This window comes from Argentina silus (genome assembly GCF_951799395.1).
Source record: "Argentina silus genome assembly, chromosome: X".
NCBI classification, from domain to species: Eukaryota; Metazoa; Chordata; class Actinopteri; order Argentiniformes; family Argentinidae; genus Argentina; species Argentina silus.
Genome location: NC_139653.1, coordinates 16,610,787 through 16,628,203, shown reverse-complemented (window position 1 = coordinate 16,628,203; position 17,417 = coordinate 16,610,787). Strand labels below are relative to the sequence as shown.

At 44.0% G+C, this 17,417-nt stretch overlaps 1 protein-coding gene across 7 annotated transcripts in view; it reads left to right on the top strand.

Annotated features, from left to right (window-relative positions):
- LOC310822746 (neurobeachin) overlaps positions 1 to 17,417 on the top strand; it is a gene marked incomplete at its 5' end in the record, with an annotated part of 231,677 nt that overhangs the window by 202,068 nt on the left and 12,192 nt on the right. For 6 of the 7 annotated variants that reach the window (XM_083695211.1, XM_083695209.1, XM_083695208.1 and 3 more), the window contains 5 exons: positions 3,734 to 3,874; positions 5,181 to 5,300; positions 10,218 to 10,370; positions 12,417 to 12,584; positions 17,161 to 17,250. In XM_083695211.1, the coding sequence (XP_083551337.1) occupies positions 3,734 to 3,874; positions 5,181 to 5,300; positions 10,218 to 10,370; positions 12,417 to 12,584; positions 17,161 to 17,250 (672 nt within the window). Of the gene's footprint in view, positions 1 to 3,733; positions 3,875 to 5,180; positions 5,301 to 10,217; positions 10,371 to 12,416; positions 12,639 to 17,160; positions 17,251 to 17,417 lie in introns of all 7 variants that reach the window. The other variant, XM_083695212.1, reaches the window with a different exon arrangement.

Here is a 17,417-nt window from a genome sequence, read left to right as displayed (position 1 = left end):
TCCCAGCTCAACAAGGCTGTTTCGGAGCACATCTGCTTTGTTTTGACTTAGAGGAGCTTGATTACATTAGACTGGAGCTGTGCGCCGCTCTGCCTCTGACGAGGCAGGCGAAAACAAGTGTGACTTCTCCTGACAGTGCACCGTTGCAGTGTACCATAATGTGATTTCCTTTGAAATATAAAATGCAGTATGTGCGTCTCTTTGGGAGGTAGCCTAGATATTACCAAACAAACAGAACCACTCTCTGTGTGCCCACTCAAGAATACTCACGGTCGATCTTTTACTCTGCCTCTGGAGTTAAGGAGAGAAAAAATGATCCTAATTAGATATGATGAGTGGTTTATCTAATGTAGCATTAGACACCTGTGTAATGCAAAAACTAGGTTTGATCATTGCTTGTTTTGTTGTGCTGGTATATTTCACTGGGTCAGGTGTTATCCAAGGATATGAACTCAGATAGAAATAAATGCAGAGCTGTCTAAATCAGTTGTTTTTAATGTCCTCTTATTATGTTCTGTCTTGGATGAAAAACTGTGAATAGGAAACTGGTGATTACTTTCTGTTAGGCAGTGTGAGACTTGATGGTGACTGCAGGTCTGTCCATCCTCTCCCTGGTGTTGCGTGTGAATGGCTTAAAGCAGGCTTTAGAAGCCCCTTATGGCCACCTTATTGCTAACACTATCTAACCATGTTAACAGCTTTTTAATTTCTCACTAATGAGATTTAGCATGTTAAACTCCCCAAGATATTGTATAGGCTTAAGACTCAGGCTGCAATGGTGACAGAGGAAAGCTGCTACATTGAGAAATTAGACATCCATCCTTGTGGACATATAGTACGTTTGACTGGAAAAATACAACAGTCTGTTTTAGGTATATTTCATATGTATGTCCCTACTGTATGTAGAGCTGCCCCAGGAAACTTTGTAGAGAGTTACAGGCTCTTTGACTGACCTGGAAGTACCCTTCCAGCTTTGTTTATGCTTGAATTCTCTGTGGAACACCTCTCTGGGAATGACATTATACAAGGCTTTCATGTTCATGTAGGTGGGAGTCCATTCACTGTGCTGATACACTCTGGAAACTATATTTTAGACCCTCACCTTTTAGAGACTTCCTCTGGTCATCGTGCTGTACTGTATATCAATGGGAGAATTACTGTACGCTATCAGGACGTTCTAATGCTGTCTAGAAATCCTTGTGGCTAGTTTAATGACCGTTGTGCCATGTCCTTGAGGCCAAGGACATGGAGAAATGTCAGAGAAAGGTCAATTTATCTTCCTTTTTTATTAATTCATGAGGCTGTGAGACATTGGATAGATTGTCATTAAAATAATGGCATCTTCATGGGGTGATATGTTACAGTATAGTAAGTAGGACTACCTGTTAAAACTGGGGACCTCTGCTTTACATGTCCTTATTTCTTCTTACCACTGTGCCGCCCATTCTGTCTTAATGAGACACTGTAAAATGAAAACATGAATTAAGTGTTATTTCTGCTCTTCTAGGATCAGAGTGTTACATTTGGGCAAGCACCACATTTAATAAATCCAGAACTAGCTCAACATTTTCCATATGAAGTGGTTTTCATACTTCCCATCCTAGCTGGACGTCTCACCCAGCTGAGGCCCAGACTGGTTCCACTAGGAACGTTTTTACAGCGTGTGAGACTTCCTGTGGCCTGTAGCCCAATCCGGACCGGCCCGAGACGTCACATGCCAAGCTATTATCACCCTGTAAATCTCAGTAGATCTCAATAAAATTCTCTTTCATTCTATCCAATCGTGCTAACATCGATGTAGACGGCCTTTACATTTTGTAAGTAACGAAAAAATAGTGAAAACAGAAATGGCCAGTCAGTTTTGAGTGAGAGTTTTGAGTGGTAGTCAAACTTGTGCGCCATGCCACACGATATAAAAAGGAAGGCATGTCATACGCTATGTAAGCATGATCAAGATGACCAAGACAGTCTGTCTATTGTAAAGTTGGACAAAACAAAAAATATCCATGTGAACTGTGAGAGTTGCAATAATGGAATAACAGTGCAATTTTAATAAAATTAGATTAACGTGATTTCATTTTTAGGCATTTCTCAGGGTTTCTCAGCTGCAGCTAGTTTGAATTGAGGGCTTTGTTGAGATAGATTACCCATGCCTCCTGTGGTAAATCTTAGACATGGCAACCACAGAGCCACCCCTGAGCTGCACAGCTCTAGACACCAAGGCTGCCATTGATTACATCACCACACTCCCTCCCCCTCCCTTCACTCTACCCCACTGACTCAATGGTGCTGGGTGTATTAATATTGACTGCCAATATACCTCAAAGGCTTGCCTATTGGACTGGGTGATTGAAAAGGCAGCGAAAGCAATTTATCCAATACTAAATGTATGTTTAGTGGGGTAATTACGTTGCCTATAAAACACATGAAAATGAAACAGCCACCAAAGGGCAGAGACCCAGTGTTTTTTTCAGTGTAAAATTGAATTGGCCGCTGTAGCAGTGGTAAAATAATGAAAGATTATATTCAGCGCCAAATATTCAATAACTGAAAGTACATTTTGGTGAGAAAATAATATATTTATTATTTTATCCACACATTAATAATAAATAATTGTTTGAACATCAAAATCAGGCAATACTACTGTAAATGTCTGAGTACCTGGGTATGGAGGATGGGCATGATCTGTAGCATTTTACATCTTTTGGCAATTGTTACTCTTTCGGCATTTCCGAGAACTGGAAGTTTGAAAGTTAGCGGCTCATAGGTAATTCTATCAAACTCAGTGGCACAAGTCTTTCAGTGGATCACTGTGGCCGTGTACAGTGCTCTTGATTTAATCTGCCCCTGTTGTGCACAGACTTTACAGCCACCATAAAGTTGAGCATGGATGGAGAGATAGGGAGTAGTTCTCTGCTCCTCTGGAGACGTGAGTGAAAACAGTTTATGCTCTTGGTGGACAGGTTTATTGTTTATGCTTGTATATGTGTGTTAGTGTATGTGCTTTCATTAATTCCAAAAGTGAGACTCTGCCTGTCAGTCTGAACACTGCCCAGCAGCTAAAGAGCCAGGCTGGGAGTGCAGATGGGGGCCAGAGTACTAAGGACAGTGTTTGGGTATGTGGGCGTGCTGGGTGTAAATCGGGTCAGGCAGGGTTAATCCACATGGATTACCCACAACATTTAGCAGGAGCCGCCCATATCTCCTCCCTTCTCCCTCCTTCCGCAACGCTTACACTCCCTCTCCTCCCCCCACCTCACCCCCATAAATATAGCAGGGAGACATGGCAACAGGAACTTTTTAGGGTGCAGGAGAATAATGGGGTCTGACAGACAAATCCCAGAGTAAAGCCTCCGTCTCCCCTGGTCTATCCCTTGGCCTCTCCTCAGGGAAGCTAATGGAGGCCTGCATAGACTCCATGGCACATGAAGCATTCATAACTGAATACACAGTAATACACAAGGCCTCACTTCTACATAGTCAGCTATTTTGTTTGTTAGTTATACCTGCCCTCCCTGTACTGCTTGCTATCGGTTTTATGTGCTCAAATAGCAATGTCTAGTAGTGCCTGTATAACATCTTAACATCATGCCATGGTTAATGTTTGTTCAATATATCATGATATACTGTATAATACAATCATAAAAACACATTTGCACCCAGCTAATACTATCCACTTGGTGCTGTCTGTCTCCTTCGTGTCAGCCTTTTATTTTCATGTTTTTTCCCCCAGCCAATCGGAGCGCTGAATCCCAAGCGTGCTGTGTTCTATGCGGAGCGCTTTGAGACATGGGAAGAGGACCAGACACCCCCTTATCACTACAACTCCCACTACTCCACTGCCTTCTCCACCCTGCTTTGGCTTGTCAGGATTGTGAGTATCAGCACCAGCAGAAAACATCCTACCCATCCTCAACCATATACCCAAACGCAACAGCCCCCTAACACCATACCTCATACAGTTATAACTGGAAAGGAAGCTTGAAGACTTACCCTACCACCTAGAGGCAACAGACAAGACAACAGCCCTAGATAGCCTGCCATCTCTGAGTTTGCATTAGGTTGAGTGTCAGTTGTCAAACTTCATGATAGAGTTCCTATGATGTCTGTCAGTTGACACATACTGTATGAATGCCCACCTCCTCACAGAACATCTCAATTTGATTGGCCTAGTTCCACCCCAGAGGCTTTGCGAGAGCATTTCACAGGCCAGTAAACTAGCATATGCGAACTAAATAAAGAGCGCTAGGTAATGATTTACAGAGGGCGGTGTGACAGGTTTATGTGTTTCAGACAGCTCAGAGAGCGCAGGGAGACATGTCCATCAGGACTACTGAGCTACTGAGCACTGTCCTCATTTACTCTGTAGAGGAGACTCTGGCTGGGAGCACATGCGCTCACCCTAACTCTGCTCCCCACAGCGCACAACCAACTAAACTGCACAGCCCCCTGGGATTGGCCTTATCTGATATCTAAGTCGGCTCGTTAATTTGAAAAAGCTTGATGGGGAGTTTGTTGTATCCTTACTGTCCCTCCCCCTCATTAGTAGATGAGGCTGACAAATTGGGAGAGTTCCCCTGACAGAAGTTGGACTGGCCCTTCGCCGTGTTACTCCCAGAATCCCTCTCTTCCTCTGTTGAGTGATGCATCCGCCCCGGTTGACTGTGCCGCCATCTCAGCCTGAGAACATCAAATATGAGCCAATTACCACCATCGCTCACTGCAACCAGGAAGCTCACTAATTAATTCACCCCCAGGCATGGGTACAGCAAATAAGAGAGAGAGCTCCACAGATACCCCATCGGCACAGGAATAATATTCCCAGACAAAAAAAATGTTAGTAGAATAATTTTTTTCTACTTTTTTTTTTTTACTGCCCCTTTACACTGTCACTATTATTAGCTTTCAGTAATTTTCCTCGTCAAGATGGGGGTGGTTCTTAAAGGTGGACTAGAGAAAATCTAATTTCAAGAAAATGTAGTTGCCTGAAAGTATAATGGTATAACCCTAACCTTTATTTTGTGTCCGTTTGCACCTCAAGTTAACACTCTGCTTGTGTTATCATTCACTGTTACATATCACACTGTACAAACAGATTTCAGGCAAAGTTATGAATTTAGACATTCTGACAGGTGTGACTGTGGAGATGTGAGATGTTTGATGTGTGTGTTCTCTTGCAGGAGCCCTTCACCACCTTCTTCCTCAACGCCAACGACAACAAGTTTGACCACCCTGACCGAACCTTCTCAGCCATCACCCGCTCCTGGAGGAACTGCCAGAGAGACACCTCGGACGTGAAGGTGAGGATGCCAACAAAAAAAGACATAAATGATAGCTTACTGTTATTCATCTTCTGAATCTTCCGTGATGGACCTTTACCCAAACGACAGACATATACTGCCTCTGCAGTGAGTTTCCAAGCACATTTCCTTTCATCTGTATCACAGTTCTTCAGTCCAAAAGAAATTTCATTCTAAAATATATGCCATGAATTGTAAATGACACATTAAAACTGTGAAGAACAAGGACATAAAGTACACAACCATTGTCTAAACATTTACATATTTGATTTACCTCTTAAACAAAACAAACATTTTTGGATAGACTAGTGCTGAAGGTGAACAAAGTCTGTGTCTGGGTGGGTGAAGAAAAAGCCTTTCCTCCACAGAGACCTACAGAGCAGTACGCTGAACCCTGCTGATTCCCCTCCATTTTGCCCACTGCATAACACGCAGCAGGAATATGCACTGACCTCAAAGTGTCATATATTTCTAGCACACCCTGCATTAGGTTAGTGTTGCCCCAGGCAATTAATAAAGCATTAATGACAAAAGCTATTTAAAATGTAGTCTTTTATGTACGGACAGCGTTTTTCCTTGCCAGGGCCTAGGGAGAGCAGCCAACAATCTATGTGAAGTGGAGTCGGCAAAAGCAGCAAGCCAGCAAACCGCCGAATAGTCAAATGCCACCCTGTTAACAAATACAGCCTACTTTAAACCACGTGTATGTCTGCATGCATTTGTTTTTACACACACAAGATGGCTGCTGATCTATCACGAAAAAGAGATTCAGTACACGACTATACTGGAGCAGCAGCTGTATGTCATAATGTATTAGTAACAGGAATTACAGTATTGTGCCAAATTGCTAGTTTGTTGTATCTACATAAATGCGGAGTTGAGCAAAGGAAATTATTTCTATTTGACCTTTTCTGAGTAATAAAGTCAATGTGTGTTTTCTTAATAAGAAATTAAAAATACAGTTGCTGGATAGCATTTACTCACATTCTTTCTTGCGTGCACTTGCGTGCACATGCGTGCGGGTGAACACACACACACACACACACACACACACACACACACACACACAGTTCTGTGATGAGACTGGGGGTCTGAGCTGAGCTGAGTCTCAAAGGTGAAGGTCAGCCATGCCACAACCTGGTGAGTGGGCCTTCAGAACTCTGATTAAAAGGCAGCTTGTTTTACCAGGGTCCCCCCTTTATTAACCCTGGCCTCCCTCTGCAGTAATGAGTACAAGAACGGGGGGGGGGAGCGCCTAACGGCGATGACCTCCTAAAAGAGCAAGTCAATCGGAAACAACCTTGTACCAGCCAGCCTTCCTCTACCCAACCTCCACAACTCCCCCAAATCATTAACAGTGTTGCGCATCCATGCCTCTGCCTACTCATTACTCTGTGTGGATTTGTGTGTGTGTGTGTGTGTGTGTGTGTGTGTGTGTGTGTGTGTGTGTGTGTGTGTGTGTGTGTGTACAGGGAAACAGAAGGAGAGATAGGTAGACTTGTCTCTGAGTAGTCAACAATCCCAATAGCCCCCCAAAAAACTGCCATCGTGCAGGGAATCCAGCAGCACTCTGCTGGTGACAGATTTTGACAAACGTGTCATTAAGGTGACACAGTGTAAAGCAATGGAGGCTTGTGTGATTGACTTGTTAGCCCATTATGAGGCTGTTGCAGAATTAATGGCTGCCAGGGGAGGTGGGCTTGAAAACGGAGCTGGCAGTTTTAACGGCTTGGTGTTGAGTTATGGCAGGGAAGTTTACAAATGAATAAGGAGAGAGAGAGAGAAATAGCTCCACTACTCCATCTCCCTCAGTGTCTTGGCAGAGGGTGAAATGTGACCAACAGCAGACCATGGTTTTATTGGGGTGTACCCTGTCATGCCACCTCCCTCTCTAAATCAAGTGATTTATTGTACTTAAAAGCTCTCCCTGTTATGCATCCCATAGGCATGGTAAAACTCCACAGCATCACGGAACATGACAAACACTGCATTCATAAAACAACCCTCATACAAGGACTAAAAGAACTAGATGAGGGCCCAGAACACTTCAGACAACATCTCAGCATTTAAATGGTTTTAAATGGCTTTCTAATTAGGACTCTGACAGAGATGTGAGAGCAGAGGGGCTGCATTCCTCATGTGCATATGCCCCAATGTACGGAGGCATCTCTCAGAGTGCACTGTAGATGGTGCAGAAATGGGCGTCTCTGAGGGCCGTAGGGCCAGGAGGACAGGGGTCGCTCAGAGGAGAGACTGTAGCCCAGGGGTTGAGAATGGAGACAGGACTCTGCATGACTGCCTGTAGGACCACATGCTCCAGGCTCCAGGGCCTGCTTGTACACACAAAAGGGGCAAATACACTCTCCTAATGCAATCATAATGTGCATGTCAGATACTGTATGGCTGTGAGGTGCAGCTGTTGTTGTTTGTTGTTTGGTGATAATACTGTAGGTTATATAAGAATAGTTGGAATTGAGTTAACATTTTCACAGTTTTGAATTCAGCTTGTTGCATTATATATTTGCTTTTTGTGTGTTCCTCTTATTTGTGGGAGATTATGTTATAAGTTATAACTCATCGAATTGCACTCCAGAAGTTTTTTTTTGTGTTCTTTCAATATTGGGAAAACTTTTTCTCCAGGGCCTGTGATATGTTTGCTCTCTCTCCGTGGTTGGAATCACACCAGGGAGGATTGTGGGGACTCTGTCTCCCCCTGACTTCCCCTCCATGCTGAGGTCCTGACCCCATCACCAGAGCCCTGTGCTGAGCCACAAACCAAGCCCAGATTCAGCCTCATTCAACACACCAACACATGCACACACACACACACACACACACACACACACACACACACACACACACACACACACACACACACACACGCACACCTTCAGCTGGAACAATTGGAACAGAACCTCTCAACTTCTCCTCATGGCCTGCTGTTTATCTTGTTTCAATCACCTTCCCCCACCCCAAGTCTCACTCAGAAAGAGACCGGATACACAGCTCTTTTTTTTCTCCCCTGAATTGAGTTGAATTGTCAGTTAGTGAATTCAACTCAATTCAGGGGAGAATAGTGAAACATTTGGTATTGGACATTTAGTAATATAATAGTATTAGTGCCTATAGAAAGTCATCATACCCTGTGAAATCTTTACCTTTTGTCACATTACACCCTGGAAATTGAATCATGAATAAAATATCCTAAAATAAATCAAATCTAACTTTTTTGAGCTCTATGTACCCATTATAACCATCATCAAAGTGAAAATATTTTTTTTTTTTTAATTCTGGACAATTATTAAAAATTAATTTGTGAAATACCTGATTTGGTTAAGTGATCAGCCCCTTAGAGTATACCATTATAAACTTGCTCAGGTGCAACCAATCAACTTCCAGATCAAACACCAGGCTAATTGCCCCCCACCTGACATCAATTGTAGTGGTTTTGATTACTTCAGAATAAAACCAGCTGATTCTTGAGAATTCCACTATTAGAAGTGCAAAGAATTCACCATGGTTGGAAAAGTACTTTCAAAAGGCCTCCGGGATAAAGTTGTAGGAAGGCACAAGGTGAAGGCTACAAAAAGATTTCGAAGGCTTTAGCTATCCCTCTGAGTACTGTTCAGAGCATCATTAAGAAGTGGAAGGCGTATGGCACCACCAACACCTTGCCTAGATCAGGCCGTCCATCCAAACTGGATGACCGAGCCAGGAGGGCATTGATCAGAGAAGCTACCAAGAGGCCAAAGGCAACTTTGAAGGACTTTACAAGTCTTTATGGCTGGGACTGGTCTGTCTGTGCATGTGACAACAATCTCACAAGCTTTACACAAAGCTGGCCTATATGGCAGGGTAGCAAGAAAGAAGCCTTTTCTGAAAAAGTGTCACACTCAGTCTCGTTTGTGCAATGCTAAAACACACCTGGAAGATTCTGTTGCCATGTGGAAAAAGGTTTTATGGTCAGACGAGACTAAGATTGAACTTTTTGGACTGAACTACAAGCGCTATGTTTGGCGAAAACCAAACACAGCACACCACCCAAAAACACACCATATCTACTGTGAAGCATGGTGGTGGCAACATTATGTTGTGGGGATGTTTCTCTTCAGTGGGGACTGGGCAATTGGTCAGAATTGAAGGGAAAATGGATGCTGCCAAGTACACCCAAATCTTGAGGACAACCTGCGTCCCTCTGCTAGACAGCTGAAGATGGGCAGGTCATTCACCTTCCAACACGACAACAATCCTAAACATACTGCCAAAAGAACAACGCAGTGGCTTAAGGATAGAAAGGTGAATGTCCTTGAGTGGCCAAGTCAGAGCCCTGACTTAAATCCGATAGAAAATCTGTGGATGGACTTGAAGAGAGCAGTCCATCGCCGCTCACCACGGAATTTGACTGAACTCGAACAATTCTGCAAGGAAGAATGGGCAAATATTCTCCAATCTAGGTGTGCAAAGCTAGTAGAGACATATCCAAACAGATTGATGGCTGTAATTCCAGCAAAAGGTGGCTCTACAAAGTGTTAAATCAGGGGAGGGACTGATGACTTTTCCAACCCTGTTATTCTTGTTTTTCATTTTTTATACATTTTCAGAACTGTCGCCTTTTTTTTCATTAGTTTGATGTTGTATGGCTAAATTTGTACATAAAGCTTTTTTTTTAATGGGTTTTGATTTCAGGCTGTACGACAAATATAGTAACTTTTTCAAAGGGGTATGATGACTTTCTATAGGCACTGTGTGTATATATATATATATATATATATATATATATATATATATATATATATATATATATATATATATATACACTCACCGGCCAAATCTATCTATCTCATCTTTTTACTTCATCAACTGCCAAAAGCTTTGTAAGCCCACAATGTTTCCTCTCTCTCTCGTTCTTCCTCCCAGGAGCTGATTCCAGAGTTCTATTATCTCCCAGAAATGTTTGTCAACAGCAACGGGTACCACCTGGGTATGAGAGAGGACAGGACCATGGTGTGTGAAGTGGACCTGCCACCCTGGGCAAAGAAACCGGAGGACTTTGTCAGGATAAACAGGATGGTAAGGACTGTATCCTCATAACCAACCATGGCTCACAGATTGTGCTGATGCTGTATTTTTGTGTGTATATTGAATAACTTTCCAATTGCAATTTGGACCCTCTCTACAGTCCAGTTTATTGACCTCTCTCTTCACACGAGCAGTCGATAGGCCATTCCCTCACCATATTGCACCCCTCCCTACCCCTTCCCAGTTTAAGTCAGCCTATGTGTCTCCCTGACTTATTCATGAAGCATCTAATAAAGTGCACTGCTCGATACTAACACAATCTACTCCTGACCCGAGTGATGTCACTAAAGGACAGGACCAGTAAGTGTCCCCTATAATGTTACCTAATGCTGGCCTCATCAATCATGATTTAGCTGTGTGTGGGGGACTGTGCAGCAGGGCCCTCACTCACAGCAGTGTGTGTTAGCTCAGGACAGCCCAGCCCCTTCAACCCAGTACTCCCTGCAGGCCCTGAGAGCAGCACACAGACAGAAATAGAGCTGCCTCTCTACCCTGCTGTCAGCCACTATACCAGCCCCAACCTGTAGCCATGCAGTATGCTGTAGACTCTCACATCTCCACACCTCCCCTGACCTTATTTTGGAGAGATATACACCACGCACAAACACACGCACACACATACAAACACACAATTTGTGTGACACGGATACACAGCACTATACATACACATAATGGACACACACACCCAAAAATACAATTAACTTTATTCGCTAATATTGGCAATTTTATGTGAAAATAAGTAACTTGCATGTTGTGAAGGCTGGCAATGTAAATGCAGGGTTTTTGGTGGGGGGAGCCAGAGGCGGGTGTAGGCAGTGGGAACACACTTGACCTTTTCAGCAGGAGTGACAGTGCAGGGTTGGGAGGGCATCTCACGGAAGGTGACCTTTCCCCAAGCTCTACTCGCTGCCCTGCCTGGTCAGCTCCATTAGTTCAGCACACAGGCAGGGAGGGGGTGCCCAGGACCACGGGGGGGTGGGGGGGCAGTCTCAAATCTCATTGCAGATAGTGTTAGCATACAGTACATTACATTTCTGAAAAATCTCTTGCCTCCATTTTTATTTGTCCTACTCTCTTGCCATTTTCTTTCTTGCATTCTCTATTTTCTATTATCTATGCTCTCTCCCCCCATCCCTCCCTCTCTCTCTCCCTCGCCCCCCCCCTTTCTCTCTCTCTCTGTCTCTGTCTCTCTGTCTCTGTCTCTGCCTCTCTCTCTCTCATTCACCCACCCACCCTCCCTCACAGTTCCCATCTTTGCATGTGCCACTTTCAATTGGAGTGACATGCCCTGTGGCTAGCTCAGCCTCTGTGTACTAGAGCTTGCTTTGTTGCTAATGGCTGTTATTCCTGATGTGAGAGGGAAAGTGTACACTCCTGCAGCAAGGCTGTTTACTGAGCTTCTAGCACACTAGGGAATACTAGTGTGTATTGGTCACAAATAACAACACTACAGTAAAATGACAAGTGCAGGACCACCATAGGTATTCTATAATGATCTCAGTCCTGAGATCTTATCTAAAAGCAGCCTGTAAGATTCCTATAAGAAATCCATCTCCCATTTTGTACACAAGTAGTTTATCAATGGTGCTCCTCCACACTGCTTACAGTAAATTGGATCCCCATTAGTATTGAACAGCTCTCTCTATCTCCATGAAAAAGAAAGCCGGTCATTATTTTTAATAGATGGAGAAATATGATACCTGGCTAGCTTACATTAAAAAGAGATCCCCAGAGGCTTGTTTTGTGTTATTGTATCACAACTTTGGCTGGTGATAAAATAGCAGATATCATTGCAATCTCTGTCTTCAATGAGATAGGTTGTTTTCTTTCCTATTTTACCACTACTAACGCAGGGTTTCTTGTAGTGAGAAGTGTGATTTGCCTGTACTGTGCTGTCAGCCTGATGTACTGTATGTTAGGCTGTGTATTCAGTGTGTGCACTGTTGTGTTGCGATACAGTTTGTAGTGTTTTTGTTCCCACGTGTTGTGCACTGTTTTGTGCCTTTCACCTCTAATTGCCCTGTTCCTATTTGACAGGCCCTGGAAAGCGAGTTTGTGTCGTGTCAGCTGCATCAGTGGATTGACCTTATTTTTGGCTACAAGCAGCGAGGCCCAGAGGCGGTGCGCGCCCTCAACGTCTTCCACTACCTGACATACGAGGGCTCTGTCAGCCTGGACAGCATCACTGACCCCTTACTGAGAGAGGTACATACACACGTCACTGCCACATCACCATGGACACCAACCCCTCCCCCTCATGTACCAAGCTCTACCACAGATTCTACTTCCTGTGTCTGTCTGTCCTGGCATGAATGATGTGCCAGTGAAGTGCTGTGAGTATTATCAAGTATCTGTCAATCATTATGTCATGCAAATGTAGCCCATGGGAAAAACAAATTTAGCTACTGACTCTCAAAATGTAGCATTGAGATTACTCTAATTTGGTAATGGCCGGAATAGTTAACTCCCTCTGCCTCAGATTAACACTTACCTTTTTAATTGTTACTCACTATATTGAATCCAAGACAGAACTTTATCTCTACTAATTAGGGTATGTTCTTTTCCCTTCTGGCCCTGAGCTTTTAGAGTTTCCCTCCCACTCCCAGATCAATGAATTTGAATGTCTTAAGTGTTCTTTGATTAATCATCAGGGGTCACCGAGTAAATATGCAGGGGGGTGTATCTTCTCATTCTTAGCTAATTAATTGACTGTGTATTAGCTGTTCTCTTCACCAGTTGTAGTTGTGAATAGCTTAATTGTGTGGAGAGAAGAGGGGAGCTGAGATTGCAGCAGCAGCTGGCAGGCAGTGTGGTGCTTTCCAGTGTGAGCTCCTCTCTTCCTGTGATATCCACCATCTGCTGTCTGCAAAACAAGTCATTTATATACTGTCACTTCCAGAGGCGCCTTTATTTATCAAGTGACCACTATGCAAATCACTCAGGAGCAGATTTGGGGGGTCTAATTATCAAACAATATGGAGAAAGCTTTGGTTTTCATATTTTTTGAGGGCATTTTAGACAATGGCAATTATTTTTTCCATCATACTCTTTGGGTATTACGCTGTCTGCCACCCAGCCTGATATAGGAGCTGACAGTAGTGTTTGTAGGCTTCAGATTAGGGAGCCAACAGCTCATATTCACTAATTGTGGCCAGTTGATGTTGTCTGCATTCTGACATGTGTCTGTTTTTGTGTCGGGAAGGAGGAGTTAGCTATGCAAAATGCAACTGATATGATGAACACACTAATTAAGGTATACGTTGGTACCTTTGGTTGAATTGAGTTATTTAACTCTAGTGCTGGTACATTTATTACTCATTGTTGTCATATACTGTATGCAGGGGGAAAATGCCAGAGACAAATGTAAAAATGTTTACAGAAAGAGAGGATTATGAATACATCATGACTTGTGTCTTTCCTGCCTGATCATGCTCAGTGTCCTACTCCAGTTCCCTCCAGGACAGTAGCTTTAATTGTCTCCTTGGAGACAGTGCTCTCTGGGAGGCTGGGTGTAGTACAGCTCTATAGTTCTGGCTCTGTTCTTGTTTGCCTGGTCCACCCCAACAGCCAGTACAAGGCATCAGAGCAGATCATAACCAACCAGTGGAAAATCTACCTCCTACACTCAAATAATCTCGAGTGCAAATTCATGTACATTTACATGACTATTGTTTCATACAGTATGGTGGCAGTGGTGGCATGGTTGTGTGCTACTGCAGAGGAGCCCAACAGAGGAGCCCAACCTCTTGGCTGCTTGGCTGACTCAGAGAGGTGGAGCAGGAACAGAGCCGGCCACGTGTCTCGCCAGGACATGCTGAAATGTGACAATTGGCTCCAGGGTATTGATTCATTCCCATCTGACAGGTGAAACCGCAGCTCTGGCATTAACCACTGCAATTATAGCATTAAAATGTCAAGAAATTAGAGGTCAGAATAAGAGATAATTTTCCTCCTCGTGTCAGATTAAAATGGCGACACCCTCTGACAGGCCGCTGGGCTCCGGTTGAGGGCACCATGACAGCTCTACTGGGCGTGTTGCCGGAACAGCAGTCCTTCGCCTTGATGTTTATCCTGACAGCCTTCTCATATAGAAAAACATGACAGCAACCCCTTGATACAGACCCTGCTGTGTCGATGAGATGTAAACAGACAAATTATGCATCAGTGGGGCTTTTCTCCAGCAGTCGCCAGTGCCTCCAGTTGAAAGTCCCTCTATTTAAGGGACAAACAAAGAGGGGAATGTGTGTGACCCAATGAGTAATTGTAATGACAGTAGCTTTGAAGCAGCCTTTATATGCTTACTACAGTATAATCACCTTGATGTAGTAGCAGTGATGGCATGGTAGTGTTTAAATGGGTGACCCTAACAATGAGAAAGACCCTTCATAAGATATACATAACATGTATACATACACATTGCCTGTGACAGTATCTCTGGTTGAGACAACATCAGTTGAATCTACTTAAACATACAGTAGGGCAGATGTCAAATCAAAACAATCACTTAACAAAGACCCTTAAGGCTACTCTCTGTAGTAAAATGATTATCTTCAACCAATGCACAGAGGTTAATCTAAAAAAAAAAAATCCATTGGTGCGTTAAGAATGGCCAATATTGACTACTTTACATCTTATAGAAGATGGGACATTACTTATTAGTAGATTTTGATAAAATAGGAGAGGAAGATGAATAATAATTTCAAATGCTTTAGTGTCTTTGTAGAGTTGTGCTGCATTTCTTATACATCCATTAATATCCAAATAGAATATAATGACAGTAATGTTTCCTTGGTAATCATAGTAATACATTATGACTAATCCATGTTGATTCCAGAAACTGTGATCCAGGTGAAAGGTGGAATATACTTGTACTGTAGTTCCCAGGTGCTGTGAGTCAGCACTATCCCACGCTGCTTACGCTAGGTCCTGTCTGCATTATCTGACAGAGTTGTTGTGCTGGTGCATTGCATGAGCGCACTCAGGGATGTTGAGGATCTCAATGGAGGCACTGTCACCAGTGTGGGAAACAGTAGATAGAGAGATGTACCCACTCACCTCTGAGTCCTGCTGTCCAAACCAGGAGGGGATGCTAGCACTGACTGACACACAGTGTGATGATGGATGTTTGGTGCTCACCCAAGCAAGACGGTTGTTGCTGGGAGGGAGATCAGCAGATGGCTTATGCAATAAGTGTCACTTATCAGCCAAAAAGCAGGGCCTGAAGTGGCTTAAACTAATGAACTGCCTGTTAAGTGTTCTAGATCCCTCTTTGAGATTGAGCTAACTTTCTGACATACCTCAGAGAGGATTAGTGTGGAAGCACCCAAACCATATTGACATGTTGTAATCGTTAGAGGAAAAACATGCTCTTGAGATAACCTTCAATGACTCTTTCTTTGCTTTTTTTTACCTGCAGAAGTTGTTGTACCCCCTACACCCCCTCTCTGTTTTTGGTAGAAATGGTACTGTAAAAAAGAATGGTCAGAAGAAATATGGTGATGTTTTCCACATGGCCCCCTCATTCTTTCAGATCTCTGTATCAGATTTCTTTATTTAAACAGACGTCATGACCCTCACACTAAACCTAACCTAAAATAGCTATAATGTGAGTTGGTTATTACTTGACGGACTGCATTGTAAAGCACCACTGACTGACACTTAATGGTTTCCAAATGTGGTGGCTGACTCACGTGAAACATCCATTGGCGTCCCACGGTGCTCGATCAGGGGCACCACGTCTTTGGTGCTATGCATGATGGGAAGTGACCAGGAGGGTGTCTCTAGACTGCTCCACTTTCAGGCGGCCTGTCCTGATTCAGTATCAAAACCCAGAGCACACACTTTTCCCACCATGGCATGTGCTACCCAATGGGGTTTTTTGATAGTGAGTGGTGTGTACCTGCTGTGGGAGTGAGAGCCAGGCGGGTTGAGGGATGTATGTTCCATTGTGCTCAGTGGCATTGACGGACGTCTACAAGCCTCCCTCTGATGGTGGAAGTGGCTCCAGTCATATCAATCACTCTCTCCGTGAGGTGCCTCTCCTAGTCAGCCTCAAGAGCTCTCTCTGTTAGTTCTACCCTCAGTGGAGGGCTGGAGCTCTTATGTCAGTGCAAACAAAGATCCAATGGTAATTCTCTGTTAAATCATCATGTCTCTTTTGTCTTATTGTGTGCTGCCTCTCATGCCCACTTCTATGGCATCCAACTGCTATAACCTGCTCTCCCAAACACTTTCCTCCTTAAAGGGGGAATTCCTCCTTCATTAAGGTACTTTCACTTTTCACTTTTTTTTTTACTTTTGCTGTGAGTTGTGGTGTGTGTGTGTGTGTGTGTGTGTGTGTGTGTGTGTGTGTGTCAGTGTGGTGTATGAGTGTTTTTGCTCTCTTCTTTTGTTTCAGGCACAATAACATCTAAAAGCGGGCCGGCCTGCCGCAGTCCTAGCTGCATGTCACTCCAGGTTAACGTTTGTGTGGCGGGGGCCCCTGCGCCTGGAAATGGGAATGGTTAACTGAAGCATGTTAATAGGAAAAGGCTTGTCTCTTCGATACTAACACTTGGATGACTCTGCTGGCTGAGGGGGAAGGAGGGAGCGCCCAGGCGGATTGGGAGAGCAACCCCCCCACCCCCCTTTACCTCTTTACCCCCCTTCCTCGGAGGCACGGCTGAGTTAGGATTTGCTTGCATTGTCAAGTAACGCATTGACCCATCACTTTGATGCATATTGATTGTGACAGCAGCTCCTCTCTCTTCTCTCTCTCTCTCTCCTCTCTCTCCCCCCGCAGGCCATGGAGGCGCAGATCCAGAGCTTTGGACAGACGCCATCTCAGTTGCTTATTGAGCCACATCCTCCTCGCAGCTCCGCCATGCACCTGGTGAGAGAATTGGGCATGCTGGGAATTTTCTATCTACTTTGTGTGTGTGCAAGTGTGTGTGTGCGTGCATGTGTGCATGAGTCTGTGCCACCATGCGTGTGTGTGTGTGTGTGTGTGTGTGTGTGTGTGTGTGCAGATGTTTTTGCATATGTTTGTCTCTTTGCAAG